The sequence below is a fragment of the Phodopus roborovskii genome, unplaced genomic scaffold (assembly GCF_943737965.1).
Source record: "Phodopus roborovskii unplaced genomic scaffold, PHOROB, whole genome shotgun sequence".
Taxonomy (NCBI): domain Eukaryota; kingdom Metazoa; phylum Chordata; class Mammalia; order Rodentia; family Cricetidae; genus Phodopus; species Phodopus roborovskii.
This window is the reverse complement of record NW_026126515.1, coordinates 6,468,927-6,486,492: the sequence shown is the minus strand read 5'-3', so window position 1 is coordinate 6,486,492 and position 17,566 is coordinate 6,468,927. Positions and strand designations below refer to the sequence as shown.

General features: G+C 39.7%; 1 protein-coding gene across 3 annotated transcripts in view; it reads right to left on the bottom strand.

Annotated features, from left to right (window-relative positions):
• Positions 1 to 11,311: 11,311 nt before the first annotated feature.
• Ylpm1 (YLP motif containing 1) overlaps positions 11,312 to 17,566 on the bottom strand; it is a 72,016-nt gene continuing 65,761 nt past the window's right edge. For 2 of the 3 annotated variants that reach the window (XM_051196341.1, XM_051196342.1), the window contains 2 exons: positions 11,998 to 12,179; positions 11,312 to 11,703 (listed from right to left, as the gene is read on the bottom strand). In XM_051196341.1, coding sequence (XP_051052298.1) covers positions 12,033 to 12,179 — 147 coding nt within the window. In that variant the 3' untranslated portion in view covers positions 11,312 to 11,703; positions 11,998 to 12,032. Of the gene's footprint in view, positions 11,704 to 11,997; positions 12,180 to 17,566 lie in introns of those variants that run through there. The other variant, XR_007835240.1, reaches the window with a different exon arrangement.

The following is a 17,566-nucleotide window of genomic DNA, read 5'->3' as shown; positions in this document are numbered from 1 at the left end:
TTTCTTTCCAGACAGGGCCTCGCCTCTGGCTGACTGGTAACTTTGTTACAGTTTTGTTTTTTGAGATGGGGGTCAGTCTATGCAGTTCCGACTGGCCTGGAACTTGTTATATAGGGCAGGTTGGCTTCCAACTCAAGTTAACCACCCATCTGCTTCTGCCTCCCAAGTACTGGTATTAAAGGCATGTGCCATCATCTGGCTAATGGAAGGCATTCTTAATCTTGGTTTTATGTGTTCCCCCTAAGCCTGATTCTCCCTGTGCATAAGCTCTTCTGTGGCATGAAATGTATCTGGAAAGTGACTATTAGAGACTAGGTGAACTTTAAACTTTTTGTTTTGTTTTTGAGACAGGGGTTCTTTGTGGAGCTTTGGAACTGTCCAGACCAGGCTGGCCTGGAACTCACAGAGATTTGCCTGCTTCTGCCTCCTGAGTGCTGGGACTAAGGCATGTGCCACCACCACTGGACTTAAACATTTCTAAATTTATTATTTTTCGGTTGAAACAAAATTTCATGTAGCTCTCAAATTTACAATGTAGCTGGGGTGGGCCTTGAACTCCTTACTCTCCTACAGTGGCCTCTCAAGTACTGAGATTATAGGCATGCACCACCACACACACATAGGGCTTATCTTACACATTTGGAATTTGCCAGTAGTACAGATCCTAGGCTTTGGCAACTGTATTTAATGAGCACATTCTAACTTGGAGATTTAAAATAAATAAATAAATAAATAAATAAATAAATAAATAAATACCTTCTTTATAACTGTTAAATTCAGCCACAGTTTAGAACTACCTTGGGATCTTTAAAATTTGTTTATGTGCCAGGCACAGAGGCTTAAGCCTATAATCCTAGTACTCAAGGGACTAAGGTAGAAAGATTGTGAATCCGAGGTCAGCCTGGACTACAAAGGGAAATTCGTAACCAAACCAAAAACAAATAACAACAACAACACAAAACCAAAAAAAAAAAAACTGAGGCTGGTGAGTGGGTTAGGACAAAGATGTTTGCCACTTAGCTTGACAACATGTTGTGTTTGATGCTCAGAACTGACATGATGGAGAGCACCAACTCCTACAAGTTGTCCTCTGACCTTACACACTCACTGTGGCATCCATGTGCCCCCCCACATATATACACACCCACCTACACAACATAAAATTGCTTTAAAAAACTACCAAAGCAGAGGCCACATGTGCAATGCAAGGTTGTAATTCAAGCCCTTAGCAGGTTGAACTAGAAGGCCAGCCTAGTCTACAAATGGAGACTCTATCTCAAAAAACAAGTACATAAAAATTATACATATCTGGCTCCCACCCTAAATTCTGATATGCAATCATGAGGTATACCCAAACTTGTTCCCCAGAATGAGTGTCTTTCACATGATACCTCTTCATATTGCACTCTCTCCAAATACGCAGAGAAAGGGGTAATCACGTATTTAGTTTACTAACTCTAAGGAAGCTTCCCACCATGACCTAATGGATACACAACCTCAAGTCTTCATTTATTAGTGACTTTTTAACCAGAACACCAAAACTAGTAAAGAGAAAATTCTCAGAGTATGCTCTCTCTCTCTCCAAGACAGTCTCTCTGTGTAGCCCTGGGTGCCCTTGAACTCAAAAAGATCCACCTGCCTCTGCCTCCTGAGAGCTGGGATGAATGGCATGAACATGTTCCCTTAATATTTTTTTTAAGACTTATTTACTATGTGTACAAGAGTGCACCAGATCTCATTATAGATGGTTGTGAGCCACTACATGGTTGCTGGGAATTGAACTCAGGACCTCTGGAAGAGCAGTCAGTGCTCTTAACCTCTGAGCTATCTCTCCAGCTCTTAATAAAATGTTTAATATCTAACTAAATAAATGAACAGTCCCCATGAAGTGTTTCAGAATTGACGACTCGAGGTAGAAAGGTCTTAGGGATTAAACCCAGAGCTTCACACTTGCGAAGAATACACTCTACCAGTGGGCCACATCCTCAGTCCTAGCACTATTAAAAAGTCATACAAGAACTATGGCTTCCAGTGTCAAACTAATACATGATGTAAACACTTCATAGCACCTGCAGTCACTTGTGATTGGGAAAAGTTCAAAAACAAGCAAGCAAACAAACAAACAAAATACATGTGTACAGGAATATATGTGTACCCAAGATAAATGTGTATCTAAAATAGTAGATGTACAGACATTTTAAAAAAAACACTGTATACTTTAAGGTACATACATATACACTTGTACCTTAAAACATTTAAAAAAACCAACCTTCTATGGGCATCACTAAGTACTTCTAAGATTTAATTTGGACTTAAGGAGGGGTGTGAATATTGAAAAACTTTGTTATTTTAACAATTAAAATAAATTCATAGCTTGTGTCTGGAATAAACACATAAAAAAATTAAATAATGGCCAAACACTCCAAGGAATGAAATATCAAGTTATACCCACCTTGACGGTGACAGGTGCTAACAAAACAGCTTTAATGACACTCATCCTTTCCCAGTGGAAATCTGGTTCAACACAGCCACTCAGACGCTCCACTGAGCCCAGTGAACTCTTGATGGCTCCTCTAAGTGCAAAAGTGCTTACCTCTACCTTGAGACACTGGGCCCTGGGTAAAGGCAAGCCTACTGCAAATGCACAATCATTGTATTATTATTGCCTTCTCAGGGAAAGCAATTGCTTTTCCAAAACATCAGAAAAGTGATCACACATTTATTTATGTAGCTTTATGACATAATCTTTCCTAATAAGGTTGCTGCCTTTCAGAACTGTCACCACCCCTTAGGCTATACACCAGAAATTCCAAGATTATGGCAGGTAGCATGTGACCTCCGTATGTGTGAACTCTTCTGATTCTAGAAGTTTCCATGTTATTTTGAAAAACCACCACCACCACCACCAACAAACCCCAAAACAACCTCACATAAAAACCCAGATTTCTGTAGGCAATGGTGGCACACACCTTTAATCCCAGCGCTCATGAGGTAAGCAGAGGCAACTGAATTGAGTATCTGTGAGTTCAAGGCCAGCCTGGCCTTCAAATTCAGTCCCAGGACAGCAAGGGCTGTTACAGAGAAACTCCATTTTCAACTCTCTCCTTTTCTTCTTCTTCTTTCTCTCTCTCTCTCTCTCTCTCTCTCTCTCTCTCTCTCTCTCTCTCTCTCTCTCTCACACACACACACACCCCTACCTTCCAGCTGTCTTTACCTGGCAATGCTGGTACAATACGCACTCTGCAGTGGCCCAGTCCCTACCATCCCCTCTTTCCTCTCTGCTCCCAACAGGCAGAGGGAGGGTCAATTGCCATGTGTCCTTCTACCTCAGGTGAGGATTTTCCTCACAGTAGAGCTAAGAGACAATACTTGTATTTATGTCTTTCCCCAAGTAAGAAAGCTAAAGCATTTTTCCATTAGAGTATTCCCATATGGCTAATTGAAATCATGTTTTTGTTGAAAAAATATACTAAATGCTATCCTGCTGTATTGGCCAAGCTTCTCATTTATACTACTTTCCTATGCTGTAAAGACATTTGAATTTACAACACCTGATTTATACGTCTTGCCGTCAATGGCAAGACGCAAAGGCAGTGAAAAGGAGCACACAAAAGTTGACTTTGTAAATTGCCCATATATTGACCTACATTAACTTCCTATTTAAATTCCCCAATACCAATGCTGAGCACCAACTGTAAAGGGCAGATACCAGATACAAGGCTGATGGAAGGACAGACAAGCAGTTCTTACCTTCTAAGAGCTTGCTCTTAGGACTTGGAGAGGATGTGAAAGACAAGACAGACAGGCACCTAGTTACTCAACTACAAAGGCAAACCACATCCATGAGAGCTTGGAGGAGGGCCAAGATGAGGGTCAGCTCAACATGTGACCTGGGCCTTCAGATAATTATACTTCATAAAGACAAAAAAGAGAGAGGGGACACAGGAAAACCAGAGAGAATACTCAGAGAGCCGAGTCCTGGTGCCCCTGCATCACAGTGCTCTGCACCTGGTTCCTAATGGACTTCTATGCTCAGTGGATGGGCCTGTTTTAAATAAGATGCTTAGTGGTGAATTGTCAAGTGAATAAGATAAGATGCTGATGAGCACAGATAAAGAAATAAGCTACTTACATACAAATTTACAAAGAATTATTCCTATATGCTAGCTGCATAAATGATTTTCCTTCCATGAAAGAAAACTCCATTGTTTTTGCATCGTAATCAAATTAGGACAGGTTTTTTTGGTTTGTTTGTTTTTTATAAATACATATATTTGTTTTTTCAACATTCTGGAGGTCAGAAGCCTGAGCTAAGGAGTCCCAAATTGCCATATTTTGGAAGTCACTTGCATTGGTTATCCAGTGGCTGCATGCTTACCACCTCCTTATGTGACATTTTCTCAATTCATGCATGTATAAGTCCTTACCAGGACACCAATGTCATCTGATTAAAACTATCATTATGCATCCACTTAATATCTGGTACCTTCTCAAACTTCTGCTAATGAACATGACTTAATTTTTTAAGCTGTGAGTAAAAAGAAAAAAAATCTAGACATAATAAGTGTTTATGGGAGATCCTAGGTGTATAGCTTCCCTACAATTAAGAGAATTCAGGAATACATTTTAAATGTTTGGTATTGTACCCAAAACAAGTGTAATGAAAACTAACATGCTGGGTTACATACAGACCAGGAAACCCAAACTCCAGCCCTCTAATCACTGTAGGAAGTGACTCTCTGTTTTATTCATGAAAGAGAGGGAAGGGGATGGGGTGGGCTGGAGTAGGGGATACTAGAATGAATCCAAATCTAAATGAATCTAAATCTGTTAAATGTCAAGTGTTGAGGCAAGCTGGGTGTGAGCTAAGGTACTTAGAACTCACCCACTTCCCAAAACAAAGTTCTTGTTGCTGAAACACTGAAGTTCTCATGTTAAAAAAAAATTCAAAGAGGGTAGAGAGGGCAAAAGGGAGGGAAGGAGGGAGGGAGGGCTTGGGGGGAGGGAGGGAGGGAGGGAGAGGGAACTGGGATCGACATGTAAAATAATAAAAAAAAAAAAAAAAAAAAAAAAAAACAAAAACGCTTTGACTCCAAAATTTAAGTTGAAGAACAAGTTACTGGGGAAAAGTATTTCTATTTTTGTTTCCACAGAAAATGAAAAGATGTGGATTCCTTCCAGACTAACGTGGTTTGATCACACTAGACCGCCTGAAACAGAGTACAAGCTGATCCTACATTCCAAACAGCTGGACAAAACAGCCCTACAGACTTCAGCTAGGATATCTGAATCTTCTTCGAATCCCCCAAGACAGCGCCCCTTACCAGCAGGAAGTAGTTTGGAAAGAACGACGCCCAAATTCCCAAATATTGTGTATAAATGTTTGTTTTCATTTAATTGGACTTTGTTATATAAAATTAAATAAAAAATACTCTATATGCATTAAAAAAAAAAAAATTCAAAATCTTGGGGCAGTGCTGCTGCAAGCCTTTAATCCCAGCACTCGGGAGGTAGAGGCAGGCGGATCTCTGTGGGTTTGAGACCAGCCTGGTCTACAAGAGTTAGTTCTAGGACAGGCTCCAAAGCCACAGAGAAACCCTGTCTTGAAAAAAACAAACAAAAAATCCAAAGTCAAATAAATGACTGTTGAATACTAACCCCCCCCCCAAACACTGTGGAAGAGGGGGTGGGAAAAATGTAGGAGCTGGAGGATGGGTCAGAATGCTGAAGTGCTGTCTTCTGAACATGTCCTAAGTGTACTCCTGAACTCAAGTAGCTATGGTTACCTGCATAAGATCAAACCAGCAAGATCTTCCAACACTGCACCAAGCAGCATGAATTGGAATTGGTGGGTTACAAAACCATAATAAAAGGAGAGGACATGAACGTGGGGTGGGGAGACTGGGGAGGGGGGTTGTGAACCTGTATGATTAAGATACATTGTATACATGTAGAGAATTATCTGAGAATAAAAGGTGTCTAGTTAGACAGGGCTTTGGGCTCCTGTCCATCTGACTCCAGCTCCTAAGTGCTAAGGTTACTCCACGATTCATACCCTACCTACCATAGCCACAATTTCACGGGCCGGAAAGTGTTGTCCCCTTCTGTCCAGACCTACCATGACATCCAGTGCAATATAATCAGTAACCTCTGCCTCAGGTGTCACCTGTCAATTTTACATCAGTTTGTGATTCCTGCACATAGATAAGAAGCATTCCCTGTTATTTGCTCACTCTACAGACTAAGCAAAATGCCGTGAAAGAAGGAAATGCATGAGAGAACACCCAACCTATTTTATGGACTAATATGTTGCTCAACTCTAGCACAGCAACTAAAAAAACTACTTAAAAAAAATCTTTAATTTGTGGTACTCTCGTGACAATTTTGACAAACACGTTAAAGGGACCAAAAGTCCTCTGCTGACTCTTACGCCTCTTGACGAAGGTGAGAGGCATTATTGATCATTGAGGTTCCTTGTCTTTCTCTTGAAGCCATAAAGGTCCTAAGAAAAGGAAAGGAGAGGAAGAGGGAGGGGGAGAGAGATGGGGGAAGAGAAGGGGGACAAGAATATTTTACAAATATTACTCCTAGTCAGGAAGTAGAATCTCACCAAAATAATAGACCTGAGTGGGACTTTATATGACAACAGGAGGGATTATTTCTATTCATGGTTTACTATCAAAAACAAGAGTATGGATATTTGGCAGGAAATTCAAATTTCTTAAGTGGAAGACTCAAAAGTTAAGCTTTACCTACATCATAAAAGCATTAAGTTTCCAGGTTCCCTGTGGAGTCCCGAATGCAAAGTACTGCTGGAATGCCATCCATCACTGCAGCAGGGCTCCTGATTTTTGGTCAGATGTGAAAGCAATGGACCACAGAACTGGCAGCTTCACTCCTTGAGGTACAGGTGCTTATAAACATCCAGGCCCCAAGGACAGTTGCCTATGGTCTCAACTCTCAAATCAAGGATGGATCATTCTGGTCCTCCATGGTATACCCCGATTCCTTGCTTTATCACAATTCAATCATGAAGGGTTCTCTAGGAAAAAGTCTGCCGTTGTCACCTCATTATAGTCATGACTTCTTGATAGCAGTTCACCACTGTGCCATACTTGTGAGTATCACCCTTTGAGGTGCAAAGGATACCATTGATATTGTTCCTTCATTGCTAGAAATTAGGTAGGTGTAGGAAGGCAGAGGGATTGAGTATATAGGAAATTCACAATTTATAACAGCAAACCACAGCAAGAGTCCTTGTAAGTAAATTTTTGTAATGATGTATAGACTATATGATACAGTCACAAGAAAGGGATCTCATGCTAGTCAGCAATAAAAAGGAACAAATAACTTATATACATGACAATTTAAATGAGTCCCAAAGGAACTATGCCAAATGACAAAAGCTAAACACTAGTCCCAAAAGACTATATAATGTATTTCACATGTATAGCATCCTTTCAGTGACAATACTATACAAATGGAAAATAGAATGATGGTTGCTTCAAATCAGAAATGCAGAAGGGACTCTATTCAAACCTACACATGATAAAACCATCTAACAACTGTACCATAGGCTTAATGCCATGAAGAGAACAGTAATATAGTTAAAACCAATTCTTAAAGCTTTCAGAAAACACCCTTTATAATAAAAGGTTACCTTTGGAAAACTAAAGAGAGAGAATGAAATATTTATGTATGATTTGAATGACCACTAAGGCACACCCTTAAAAGGAATGCAAAGTAGTACACAAAGGCCATTAGCAAAGTTAATACTTAAAGCCAACCCACTATTTAAAAAAAAAAAAAAAAGTATTTTATGTGTTTTGCCTGCATGTATGTCTGTGTACACAGAGGGTGTCAGATCTTGAAGTTACGGTTATGAGATGGCAGTGTGGGCACTGGGAACTGAATGCAAGTACTCTGGAAGAGAAGTCAGTGCTTATAACCACTGAGCCATCTCTACAGCCCACAAGTTTTTCTTAAAAAGCACAAAAGTTTTAATGCTGCTTACAGGTGGAGCAGTGGGAACCTGAGGGGGACAGATGGCAGTGACTTTAATATAGACATTCTTGACCCTTTCCAATTTTATACCATGAGAATGTAACAATATAGTCACAAAACATCATGATTTTGTTTGAGTATGCAATGCTTTGTTCAAGCCTGTAGTCTGGCAATTCCATGATGGCATGACTCCTGCTCTTGTAGGGGATCTAATCAGCTTTTGCTCAAGCCTCTCAAGCCTCCATGCTGGTCCTGAAGACAGGGGCCACCAGCGTCCCGAGAATGCTTTGAAATGAACATTCTTTCACATCCCCACACACTGGGCTACTTCACATGGCTCAGTTCCATCTACAGCAGCTGACTACATAAGGCAGCAGCAAGTACTATCTTCAGGACAGTTGGAAACTGAGTTCCAAAAGCATATGGGAATAAGTTAAGGAGTAACTTATTACTGATTTTTTAACTTTTATGTGGCCAGTACTATGAGAGCAGCAGCATGTATTATCCCGATTTAACCTCAAAACAACTCTGAGGTGTGTTTTCACTACAACCCATACTATGCCAACGGGTGTTTCTATTATTTTAATCTCTACAGATGAGGGAACTGGTGCTCAGACAGGTTCAGAAAGTCACTTGAGGTCACACAGGTTCTGAGAGAGGAGTTAGAGTTCAAAACAAAAACAAGAAATCATTCTCCTCTGGCCTGCCAAAACACTTCAATTAAAATTCTATTAAATTCAATTAACAGCAATGTGGTCTGCTTGTATCTGAGACCTTGTTGCTTGTACAGTCCTGGCAACTAAGCCAGGCTCTAGATGCCCATTAACAAGTATATGTAACTTGCAGTTATCAGGGTAAAACAGCTGGGTGGTGGTGGCCCGTGCCTTCAATCCCAGCTCTTGGGAGGCAGAGGCAGGCGATCTCTGAGTTCAAGAACAACCTGGTCTACAAGAGCCAGTTCCAGGATAAATTCCAAAGATTCCAAAGCTACACAGAGAAACCCTGTCTTGAAAAAAATAAGAGGGGGGGGGGGGAAGGAAATTAGTCAATCCAATTAGAAATGTATAGTTTTACTCTGGATGGGCTGGTATCTCTTCTTTGATTTGCTCTTTCTGCCATAAGAGAAATAAATCCAGCCAGAAAATTTAATAACTTTTTTCTGGGTTATTCACTAATATCTGGACCAAATGCTGTTAGAAAAACTGTATGGGTCAAAAGTAAATTTTACGGCTAAGAATAATAACCAAACCTTGCTTGGTTAAATACTTGTCCCTCACACATGAGACTCTGGGACTGACCCCCCCCCCCCAGCATTGCAGGGTGAGAGAGGAGTCATAAAAAGACCAGCTTGTGCATATTGCTGGCATCTTATGATTGCTGCAAGAAGCCACTAGAATATTAGAAATATTCCATTTTGATTTTAAATAGATGATTCTCAAATGGGAAATCTTCAATACCTTATCTACCAAATTCCTTGAACAGGAATCCCTGAAATGAAAAATGTTACAGATGGCTTAAAATAGCTGAAACATTTTTCTACCATCAGACTATAGACTATTTTGTATCAAGATACAAGAAACCATAATGCATTAAAGTAATATTATTTAATTACAAATGCAAAAGCATACCTAATTGCTTTCTGAAATAAGAAAGACATCATTAATAGAGCTTAAAAATACTGGCAAATGCATGGATGCTAGGTTTGCTACTGTAACTTGATTTCCCTTATTAAAGAATGTTTACACAACCTAAATTTTCCCAAGATACCACTGGTGGAGTTTCTATTTGGTTGCTTCTGGTGATAATAAAAGCTTAAGGATTTCACAACAGCTTCCTATTGGTCTGAAAGATTCAAATATTAATAGGTATCTCTTTTACTGCTTTCCGGTTCCTTATCTTTTCATGACTGTCTTTACACGGAGGTTATTTGTTATACCCAGTTCCTAAACCAGGCAACTCTATGTTTATCCCTATGGCTGCCTAATTATTTCTGAAAACTGGCACAGGCCATGGCTGATGCTGTTAACTTTCCCTCTAGCTTCTGCAATATTGAGACCTGTGATTTACAGGTAACCACCATTCATCTCATGGGTCTTTCAAATGCTACCAAAAGGTTAAGTGTAACTGAAGAACAAAGAGCCTTCCATTCTTCTCAAGCAGGGAATATGCTTTACAGGTTTTACTTTGGTGACTGGGGTGAGGGGGTGGGGGTGGGGGTGGGGAAGAGGTTGGGGGAGGCTGCTCTAAGAAGTAGTAAGTCTGCACAACAATAATTCTATTTGATTATCTTTCCTGATACCCTTTTCCAGTATAATAAAGGTAGCTGATAAGGGTCAATATGTAGAAATGTGTGACAGGCCTTAGCCACCAAAATACCTTATTAAACACTAAATACAGTGGAAACAGTTTAATGAAGCAAATTATACATTCAATATTAACTTGTTAATAAACCTAGTCTTTTAGGCTTAAACATTCTGAATTTCAAGGAAGATATTAAAGAACAGGAAGTTGTTGTGGTTTCCATTGGTGCCTTCAGTCTGATAAGGCCATTATTGAACCCAAGGTGATATGCCTAAACTGTTAGGAAGTATTAGTTCTAGGCATAGTATTTAATGTAGATCAAAAAACTAGAAGAGTTCCATCCATTACACAATGCTGAGGTCTTCAGTGAACAGATTCACAAGTTGCTGGGCTGGCTAATGAATGAGAAATGGTTTTTGAGGAAGAAAGTTCATCTTTATGTCCCTTTCTGATAGAAAATGACTTTAATTTTCAGACTGAAAAAAGGGAAAGACCCCCTTTCTATATTTACAGGAAAATGCTATCTGGATTTTAGTTTTGCTTCTGGCTCTGGTTGGGATTATCCACAACAGATGAAATTCTATGCAGAAGACCAAGCTTTCTAATAATGAGCAATCTGGCAAGAACCTGGAAAGCTGGCAGGCTTACAGGCTGCTTGCCAGAGGGCTGTGCACTTCCACGCTCCTTCCCTCCATCCTGATTTAAAAAGCAACAATTCAAGTTCAAAGTAAGGCAACGGCTTGAGATGTGGCGCATATTAGTTCTGTTCACCTGTATTCAAAAACAGCTAAGGAAAAATAAGACATGAAGAAAAACAAATCAGCTATAAAGCAAAGTTGAATATTTTGATTATTAATGAACCTTGAATTTTACAATGTGCTATAAACAGTTGTGCTAATTATTCAATAGGAAAGAGGATGGGGGTGTTCAGCAAGCAGGTAATTGGGACATACTGCATTTAAATAGTAATAAAAACAAATTTAAGAAAATAAGAGAAAAGGGCCCATGCTGTACAGCCCATGAATCTCATCGGCTTTATGGTTAAAGTTTATTGTTTTTAATCCTAGTACAATCAACTACCAGTCACATACAGTAAAAAAACAAAAACAACCACAAAGCAATGATGATAGTCTGTGACAGTGTTCAGTGGAGGAAATACTCTGTTGGAATCCTCCTGAGGATCCCCACCTGACTTCAACAGTTAAGCTAACCCTCCCTCCCCAAATTAGTTAAAAAGAAAAATTAATATCTTGCTTGGGTACAGCAAGATTCTAAAATTTCTTGGGGATACTGGATAACTTTTAAAAATGAAAGTGGTAGAAACAAAACAAAATTGAAACGCAGAAACACAAGAAGCTTCATGAGGCCTTGGCTTCAGGTCACCTCAAAGCGAACCACCTGGAAAGAAAAGAAAACGGGATCACTCCAGGAATTGAGACACAGAAGGCTCAGTAGACTTCAGTATCTGTCCTAGCATGACTCCACCCTCTCCAAGAGAACCCACGTTTTTCCTAAGTCTTTTACAAGGTTACAAAAACCTGCTTTCTTGTTAATATTCTTTATTGCAAATGTTAGTACTAGTATATACTTACTTGTTCGGAACTAGAAAAATGATTTTTAGTAAAGCATGCTGTCCTCTATACTTTTGAAGCAACCACAAAATAAGCTATTTATGTGGCTGGGTACCCTTACCTTAGAGGAATAAGGTTCCATTCAAAAACTAAGTCTCATATATATTTGGTTCGATTGAGGGCTTTTTCAGCCAGGTGACCACTTTCATCTGTGATTTTCTCCCAATCAGTCTGTCCGACCACAAAACCTATGGCCCTTTTCCTATCTGCATCCTTCTTTTCTTCTAGGTCTGCCCATCTCACCTAAAGAAAAAAACGCATTAGTCTGGGTTGTTTGAAAGGAGGGAGGGAACCCCCAAAGGTGCCCTCTTTGGATAGTTTAGTGGGTAGAGTAACAGACTTAAAATTACAAGTAAAAGAACTCTGCCACAGTGACCTTCTTAAAATACCGTCTTGTGATGCTCACCAGTTTCAAACTTATCCCCAATGATTAAGAGACAAGTCTTACCACTAAAGTCCTCTTGCTGTGTCCTGTCGGCTCCACAGCATTTGTGGCCAGCACAAAAGGCATTTTACACAAGCAATACACTTTCTTCTAGTTCTCACGTTACAGCTCTGAGCCCTGTCTAGACATCCTTCCCCACTTTATCCATACCATTGCTTCCCTAGGCTTGTATGGAGCTTAACATACCTACTTTCAAATTTCCATATTGCAGGATGACTACCCATTTATAGAAACACATATGTGAACTTTAAACAACTTAAGCTTTATCTCTGCCCAACAGCTATTTCTTGAAATTGAATCAGAGAAAAACCAGGGGGTTAGTAATGTCATTTTCATTCATAAGTTACCAGAGACCACTGCTTCAAAATGTTATTATGGCAAGATTTCAACTGCAGATATATGGGTTCTGGAATATACCCTATTGGTACTTTCTTTTCAAAAAGGTGGATTTATAAGTTGTTAAAATACATGCATGTATCTCATATTCTATAGGAACAAAAATATTTAAGGATTATACTATTGCTTGTACTGCATACATGGTACCAAAGCGTATACCACAATTAAATATGCTATACTTTAAATATCATTTGTTTGTGATTTATAATGTCCCAAATATAGAGCATTGGAATTCTGTGCTCTTTATACTGGCCATGGAGACACATTATTGCTTTAAGGTACACTGACTTTCATTTTTTAACATTTGTAAGACTGACTGATATGACTAGGCTTCTAACATCTGGTCAGAGGGAAGATATAGAGTAGTAGAGAAAACTGGTTAACACTTGAGCCTTTTTTTTTTTTTAATGATTTATGTATTTTTATTTTATGTGCACTGGTGTTTTGTCTGCGTAAGGGTACTAAATGCCTTGGAGCTGGAGTTAGACAGTTATGAGGTGCCATGTAGGTGCTGGGAATTAAATCCAGGTCCTCTGGAAGAATAGTCAATGCTCTTAACTACTGGACCATCTCTCCGGCCCCCCAACACTTGATTCATTTTTATTTCCACTTTTGTCATGCATGTATACACAATTGTGGTATGTATGCATACATGTGCACTGGTGTACACATACCTGTGACTGTGGAGGCTAGCAGCTGATCTCTGGTGTCTTCCTCTATTGATCTCCACCTTATATATTGAGGCAGAATCTCAGACTTATACCAAGAGCTCTAGGAGTTCGTTAGCACCGTTAGCCAGTTTACTCTGGGATCCCTTGTTTCCATATGCTGGGATTACAGGCAGGCCACCACACCCACCTGGCTTCTGATCTGGAGACCTAAACTCTGGTCCTCACACTTGTACAGCAAGCACTTTATCCACTAAGCCATCTCCCTCGTCCCACACTTAATTCTTAAATAGTTTATTCTTGAGCCAAATATGAGTGGCCATGGCCTGGGAATACAGATTACAGTTGCACCTAATAACATGCTCCACCGTGGAAGCAATTTCATGAGGATTTTTGTGGGCAGAGAACAAAAGTAAATTATAAATTTTTCAGATATACTGGTGGAAATGAACAAATCTGGCTTTCTTCTCTTCCCTGGCAACTTCAAACACTCATCAAGATGTTTCTCTTCTTCTTTTTTTTTTTTTTGTGTTATTGGAGATGGAACCCAGGGCCCTGTACATGTTAGGCTATTGAGCCATCCCTCTAGTCCTGCATTTTTTAATCTGGAGTTTAGCCTCTAAATTTTATTAAACTTATTATTAAAAATTGTATCTAGGGGAGAGGGCAGGCAGGATGGGAAAACTGTGGTTGGGATTATTTACTTATTTATTATTTTTTAAAGAAAATACTGATTTTAAGTCAGTGGTGGTGCACACATTTAATCCCAGCACTTGTGAGGCAGAGGCAGGCAGATCTCAGTGAGTTTGAGGCCAGCCTGTTACACAGAGAAACAACAACAACAAAAAGAAACAATTTTAGTGGCCGCTGCAATGGCTATGCTGGCTAGTGTTTTGTTGTTGTTTTGTCAACTTGACACAACTAGAATCATTTGGAAAGAAGGAACCTCAACTGAGAAAATGACTCCATCAGGTTGACTATTGGCAAGTCTGTGGAACATTTTCTTGATTAATTAATGATGTCGCCTTGGGCAGATGGTCCTGTGGTGTGTAAGAAAGCAAGCTGAGTAAGCCGTGGAGAACACGCCAACAAGCAGCTTCCCCACAGTTTTTGCTTGAGCTTTTTCTGCAGGTTTCTGCTTTAAGGGAGTGTGACCTGAGAGTTGTAAGAGGAATGTTCCTGCCCTTTCTTCCCCAAGCTGCTTTTGCTGCTATTTTATCACAGCAATAGAAATACTAAGACAGTGGGTAAAAGTGTCTGCCATGAAGTCTAACCATGTGCACATGGCCTCTGAAACAGAACCAAGTCCAGAAACTTGTTCTCTGATCTACACACACACTATGGAATGTACACATATACATGACACACAGACATAAATTAAAAAGAAAACACCGATTTAGCATAAATAACTGATTTTTTTTAAAAAATCTTTTTTTGCTGGGTGTGGTCTATTTCTTGAAGACATCTTGGCCTACAGTGAATTTCAGAACAGTCATGGCTACACCGAGAAACCTTGTCTTGAAAAACCAAAACCAACCTGGCTGTGGTGGCACTTTTAATCCCAGCTCTTGAGAGGCAGAGGCAGAGGCAGGGGGATCTCTGTGAGTTCAAGGACAGCCTAGTCTTCGAAGAGTTCCAGGATAGACATAGCAGTTACACTGAGAAACTCTGTCTTGAGAAACTACTAACAAAAAAACAAACCACACACACACACACACACACACACACACACACACAAAAAAAAAAGTAAAACAATTCCAAAACCCCAAAACCAAACTAAAATGAACAAACAAAAGCCAAAAAACCAAGCCGGGCAGTGGTGGTGCACACCTTTGATCCCAGCACTCGGGAGGCAGATCTCTATGAGTTCGAGACCAGCCTGGTCTACAAGATCTAGTTCCAGGACAGCCTCCAAAACCACAGAGAAACCCCGTCTTGAAAATCCAAAAACCAACCAAACAAACAAACAAAAAAGGCAAAAAAAACCTTATTATTAGTGCTGTGTGAAAACATGCATGCACACACAGGCATGTACATGTCACAGCATGTATGTGGAAAGTCAGAGGACAAGTTGATGTGTTTTCTCATTTCCCCTTTTTTTATGGGTTCTGAGGATCAAACCCAGGTCATCAGGCTTGAACCACTCACTGGGCAGCAGGCACCTTTATCTCTGAACCGTCTGCAGGCCAATGACTAGGATTTTTTTGTTTCCCTGCTTCAGTTTTTTGAGTCCGGGTTTCTCTGGCTGCCCTGAACTCACTCTGTAGACCAGGCTGACCTCGAACTCACCAAGATCTGCCAGCCTCTGTCTTCTGAGTGCTGGGATTAAAGGCATGTGCCACCACTGCCTGACAAAGACTATAATTTTTAATACTTTGAAACTATTGTATTTCATGCATATTTCTAATAAAAGTTATACTCTTAAAGTAGGTTTTTATTATTAGACACTCACAGACCTTACACATTCAAATTTCAGAATAAATAAATTAGTGTGAAAATACTAAAAATAAATTACAAGGTAGAAAAACAACTTTGGCTAGAAATAGTTTCTTAAACGTCCAATTTCCTTCTAATTTTCTTAAAGGTACTTTTGAGATTTATACCATCATGTCTTTTTTTGGGGGGGGTTAACTATAAAACAAAATTGTATCTGGGGAGAGGGCAGGTGGGATGGAGGAGGATGGGAGGCATGGAGGGGAAACTGTGGTCAGGATCCATTGAAAACAAAAAATTAGAAAAGAAAATCATACAGAAAAATCTTTATTGACACTCAAAGGTTTGAGGTAAAGGAAAAAAAAAGATGACCACTTGGAATTGGATAATCCACTAGGATTCTCATCCCTGGAGAAGATTGATTCTCCTCTTAACAGTCAATAGTTGCCTATATTTCTTCACCTAGGCGAGACTCAATGAACTCAGCATATTGTCTCACATACACACATGTGTATATAACATTAATAATTAAGGAAGAATTGAGAGGTACACACAGGAGGAACTGGAGAGAGTTGATTAGGAATGTTATAAATATAGCACACAAAAGACTAAAATGACAAAAAGTTAAAAAAAAATAAAGTCATAGAGAAAATTTTTTTTACTGACGCTCAAAGGTTTGAGGTACATGTGCTTCATACATGCCATTAAAATATATCTTTTTTTAAAAAATTATTTATTTTATGTGCACTGGTGTTTTGGCAAGGGTGTGGGATCAATGGGAACTGGAGTTACAGACAGGTGTGAGCTGCCATGTGGGTGCTGGGAATTGAACTCAGGTTCTCTGAAGAGCAGTCAGTGCTTCCTAACCATGGAGCCATCTTTCTAACCTGCCATTCAAATATTTCTAAGAAAGTAAAACTACTTGAAGATTAATCACTTTCTAATTCTTTAAAGCAGCACTAAATACTGCCTCTTGAAACTGTTCTTTCTAGTTTATGTGTGAGGAAATACAACTTCTGTTAACAACAGAAGTCATAAATAGTATTTTTGAAATTTTATTAATTTATTTGTGAAACTGGGGATTGAACCCAGAACCTGACATATAAGGCAAGTGCTAAAACACTGAGTTATACCCCAACACAAATGACATTTGAAAGCCTAGTCATTTCTAATGTGATTCTACAGAATTACCCTTGGAAGACGGCATAGTTATTTGAGTAAAAATAGACAAAACAGTTCTCATTTCCAACTATTCATTGTCAACAGAGCTGTAACTCATAAACCATATCCCAAGGAGAGCCACTCCAACTGCTCTCTGTGTTTTATGAGACTAGGTCTCACTCTGAAGCCCAGGCCGGTCTCAAATCATGAGCAACCTTCTTGCTTTTATTCATTCCTCAGATGCTGAGATTGCAGGGATCCACTGCCATGCTTAGCTTGAGCCAGTCTCACTTTGGCTGGCCTCAGTCTTAAAGTCCCTGCATGTGGCTGGGCATGAGTGGGATTTCCCTTTCCAATCCCTTTAAACTACACAGACAAGAGTGGGTTTACTCTGTATCTTCCGTAATTTAACTTGGTTGGTTTTCCAAGAAAGAGCTAGCCTGCAACTCACTATGTAGAACAGGTTGCCTCAAGCTCACAGAAATTCACCTGCCTCTGCCTTTTTAGTGATGGGATTAAAGGTGCAC